Consider the following 4,288-nt stretch of genomic DNA (forward strand, 5'->3'; position numbering starts at 1 on the left):
AGAGATCAGCCTGCCTCTGCCTCCCAAATACCAGTAAGTATCACCACCTCTGGCCCAGCCGAGACAACTTATAATCTCCCCAAAGGATTACTGTCTTCAGCCTCTCCATTAGAAATACAGAACACTTCCTTCTCTTAGCCTTGGACATGCCACTTGCCCCTTAAGTCTCTAGAAAGCCATTTCAGATAGATCTTGTCATCTTGCTGAGCCCAGGACTCAGCATGTGCTGCCCTCTTGCTCTGTGGTATAGATTGCTTGGTATTTGTTCATTTTTACCACACCTTCCCTGATGGCCTGAGCTGCTGGAATCCAGAAATTATGGCCTATTACTGTCTAGTGGCTCCAAAGTGTACCTAGACAACCAGCTGCTCAACTATCCAGTGCCAACACCCAATCCTGTGACTGTGTCTAGCAGCTCCACTAGGCAACAGGGGGTGCAGCAGAGGGTACAGTAGACCCAGGAGGGCAGAGAGACAAACTCTAAACCTGGCAGGATGAGGCAGGAAATACACACCAGAGTGCAGCCAGAGCTGGTCAAAAGAATGACTGTGAATACACCCTGGTCCTCATTATCTTGTTTATTGAAAGTTTAAGCAGGGTTTCTAGCCATAAAATTGGGCACATGTTGAGATATTGGAGACCATAAACACATTCAGTGCTGAGCAAGGCCTGGCCTTCAGTGCTATTTGTCTCTTCCTCTTCTCACACAGGGATGGCTGAGTGCTATCTGCTAATTTAGAAGGGTGGTGGGGCTCCAGGCAACTAGTTCTAAAACAGCGGAGGCAGGGCATGGCTCAGTAAAGGTGCTGCTGTCCTTGGAGCTGAGAGTGGTTCTCAGGAGACCTGGATATGCTGAGCTGTCACTGAGTCCCAGCAGCAAAGTTATGGGTAAGTTAGAGCTAGCCCAACTACAAGGAGAAGAGCCTGGAGTGTGTTAGGACTTGGGTTGCACAGGCTCCAGTTGCATTCCTGAATTACAAGCCCAAGTAGGAGGCCTCAGTTGTCTCAGACCAGGATGATTCTCTCCGTGAAGATGAAGGCTGCCGCTGCGGTCCTCTCTGGTCAGAGCGGCCCAGGCGCATGAGCAACATCCACATTTGTTCTTTGAACTTCACTCCCACAAAGGCATAGAGCAGTGGATTGAGGCAGCAGTGCATGTAGCCCATGCCTGAGGTGACTGACTTGGCTACGTCCACATGGCTTTCTCGACCACAGTTGCGGGCCAAAACTCCCACGTCCATAAGGATATCCACTAACACCACCAGGTGATAGGGGGTCCAGCAGACGGCAAAGGCCACCACCACCACCACCACTAGCCTCATAGCTCGAAAGCGCCTCTGGCCTCTGGAGACCAGCAGCACAGCCAGGATATGGGCATAGCAGTAGGCCATGACTAGAAGGGGCATCAGGAAACCAGCCACTAGCTGCAGTACACGCAGAGCAGTCCGACCCACCTGTGGGAAGTTGTACTGGCAATGGGTGGCATTGAGGCGCTGATCATGGCTGGCTGACAGGAAGATGAAATCTGGGAGGGCAAAGAGCACACAGAGACCCCACACAACAATGCAGGTGAGGGCTACACGTACCCAGGGGTCCCTGCGGTAGATCTGGGTGGCATGCACTATGCTCAGGTAGCGGTCAAAGCTTATACAGGCCAGCAGGAAGGCCCCTGCGTAGAAGTTGATGTTGAACAGGGCACCTGCCACTTTGCAGAGACCAGAGCCGAAAACCCACTGGGCAGCAGCATCTACTGCCCACAGTGGGAGGGTTAGTACCAGCAGTACATCGGCCACAGCCAGGTGGAGCAGGAAGGTGTCTGTGCTGCTCAGGGCAGTGCGCTGGCTCAGTAGCACAGCAGCCACTGCCCCATTGCCTAGCAGCCCCAGCAAAAAGAGGAGGCTGTAGAGGACTGGCAGGAAGGTTCTGTCAAAGTTCAGGCTGAAGTCCTGTGGGCAGGGCGGGGAGTCAGAGAAGTCGCTTTCGTTTTCCCCATAATCGTAGGGAGATGTGCTGTTTTCCAGAAGAAAGGCAATGTCCGAGGCATCTAGCACTTGACGTTCACTGACCTGCCCAAGGAAGGGGGAAAGAGGGAAGGGAGGCCATGCTCTGTAAAGGCCTGGCAACTGGCTTGCCCCTTTGTGCCCTATCATTTATTCTGGTGAGTGGTTCCCTTAGCAATAGCTCATTCTAGGCCAGACCCTGCACTGTCATGCTCTTCCCCAGGCCCACTCCTTAACTCCATCTACTGAGACTGGGACAGTAACTCCTCTCTTCAAAGGCTGGCGAACACCCCACACCCTCCCCAAGACGCGTTCTGGATTATCACCCAGGGCAGGGATCCTCTGCAGGAGGAGGAGGAACTTCCTTCTAGCGTCTGGAACCTTCCATTCATGCTATGGCCACCACTGGATCAAGCACCAGCCTCCCCAGGTGCTTCCTTCCTCCATCTCCTAGTCCCTGGCCCTCCTTTCCCTCCTCAGCCCTTATCTGATGACCCTGACTTCCTGGTCTCACATAAGGATTTTCTACAAACCACTGTGCACCCCTATACACACCATACGTGCCTCTCTTCCCCTACCCAGAGGCTTGTGCATCCACTTAGGTAGCCACTGAGCTTCCCACCCAAGCCCTAATTGGTCTTCCCAAGATGGCCAGGCTGATTTCAAACTCTCGGGCTCAAATGAGCTTTCTGCCTCTGCCTTCCAAGTAGCTAGGACAATGGGGGCATACCGCTTCATCTGGATAGCAGGAAGCTTCTTCACCTCTGCACCGTATCCCAAACTATCTGAGAGCTAGAGATCACCAAAGCTGAGTGTCTACAGCTTGACATTTTCAGATGAGGCATTCAAGCCACAGAGGCAGGAGACATGCCTGTGGTTAGTGACCACGCTGGGTTTCCCAATTCACCAATGCTCTTACCAGAACCTCTGCATTCCATGCTGCTTACTCAGCCCTCTGGTGCCTCTTGGCTGTGAGCCAGCCCAGCCTTGTCCCTAGTATCAGAGCTCGGCCACTTGACCACTGTAATATAGCTGAACCGGGCAGCAGAACTTACCTCAAGGTACATGGCTTGGCTGCTGCTCTGGCTGTGGCTGCTGGGGTCAGGTCTCGTGCTGCCTGCTTCTCTGCCTTTGGCACTTGTGGTTGGGAACTTGCCGTGAACAGAGGAAGTGAAGATTTCACGGCTCAGCACAGCCTCTTCCAAAGGGTAATCTACACCAGCCCTCCACCAAGGGCTTTTCTGCCTTTTCTGCCACTCCTGTGGCCAGGTGAATACACTTGGAAGGGGCTAGCCAGGAACTTAGGACTGTTACCAAGTCTAGTTCTTGTCCTACGCGATCCCATTCATAACTAGGAGCAGGCAGGAAGTATGATGTAATGGCAGTGACTGCGGGAGGGAAGCCCACCCGAAGGTACCTTCTCCCCAGCAAATGTGGGACTGGAGTCTCACTAGGACCGTGCTAGAGTGGGCTGTGCTGTGGGTACAGCTGTCATAAGTGCATGGGGAGGGAGGACACTTCCAAGAGCAGCATGCCAGCATGCCACCTCTTTTCTAATTTGGGGATGGTTGAATCCCACCTGGCATTGATGGATATGTATTTATAAAATCATCGTGGGATTATAATGAGCCCAAAGTCATCTGGAATGCCCAGATCAGATGGAGCTGTTCAGGAGCACGCTGAGGAATTGGGAAATACTTGCTAACTCAGTGTTTGGCGTCTGGGCTTGTGTGGCGGACAAGCAGTGCAGCTGATGGGGCAGCAGGCTATCAGGAACATTGGAGTTCCAGCTGGTGATAGAGCAAAAAGGCCTGGGTCCTAGGAAGGGTCTGGGCTGGCTGGTTGGGGGGAAGGTTCTTTGAGAAAAGAGCAGAGGTCCGAAGCCACACAATGGGGAAGTAGAGGGCAGGCCTGCTGACAGGTGCAGGAACTGCTTCTGCAGCACACAGCCTGCTCGCTGCTCAACAACCTAGGCCATGTGCTGGTCTGTCCCAGGGCGGCACCTGCTTTTACAGACCCATCTCAAAGTGGGTGGTCCGAAAAGGATGTTAGCACTTTTAACTTTATGTTTTGGTTCTTTTGAGATGGTCTTATTTTGTAACCCCACCTGACTTTGAATTCTCAGTGACCTTTCTGGCTCGGCCTCCTGAGAGCTGGGATGATAGGGGTGCACCATCGTGAAGAGAATGTGGCAGGAGGGTGGGCTAGTCCACTATCTTTTAAATGGACAAACTGACATATTCATGCAGGTAAACACAAGTGGAGACTTACATATTTTTCATGAGGCT

At 52.7% G+C, this 4,288-nt stretch overlaps 1 protein-coding gene across 1 annotated transcript; it reads right to left on the reverse strand.

Moving 5' to 3' along the window:
- Positions 1-563: 563 nt before the first annotated feature.
- Cxcr3 (C-X-C motif chemokine receptor 3) lies at positions 564-3,215 on the reverse strand. Its single transcript, NM_053415.1, has 2 exons — positions 3,056-3,215; positions 564-2,066 (listed from the first exon to the last, which is right to left on the reverse strand). The coding sequence occupies exons 1-2, from the start codon at positions 3,065-3,067 to the stop codon at positions 975-977; spliced, it is 1,104 nt and encodes a 367-aa protein (NP_445867.1). The 5' UTR covers positions 3,068-3,215; the 3' UTR covers positions 564-974.
- Between the last annotated feature and the right edge of the window lie 1,073 nt (positions 3,216-4,288).

The sequence above is a fragment of the Rattus norvegicus genome, chromosome X, assembly GCF_036323735.1.
Source record: "Rattus norvegicus strain BN/NHsdMcwi chromosome X, GRCr8, whole genome shotgun sequence".
Lineage (NCBI taxonomy): Eukaryota > Metazoa > Chordata > Mammalia > Rodentia > Muridae > Rattus > Rattus norvegicus.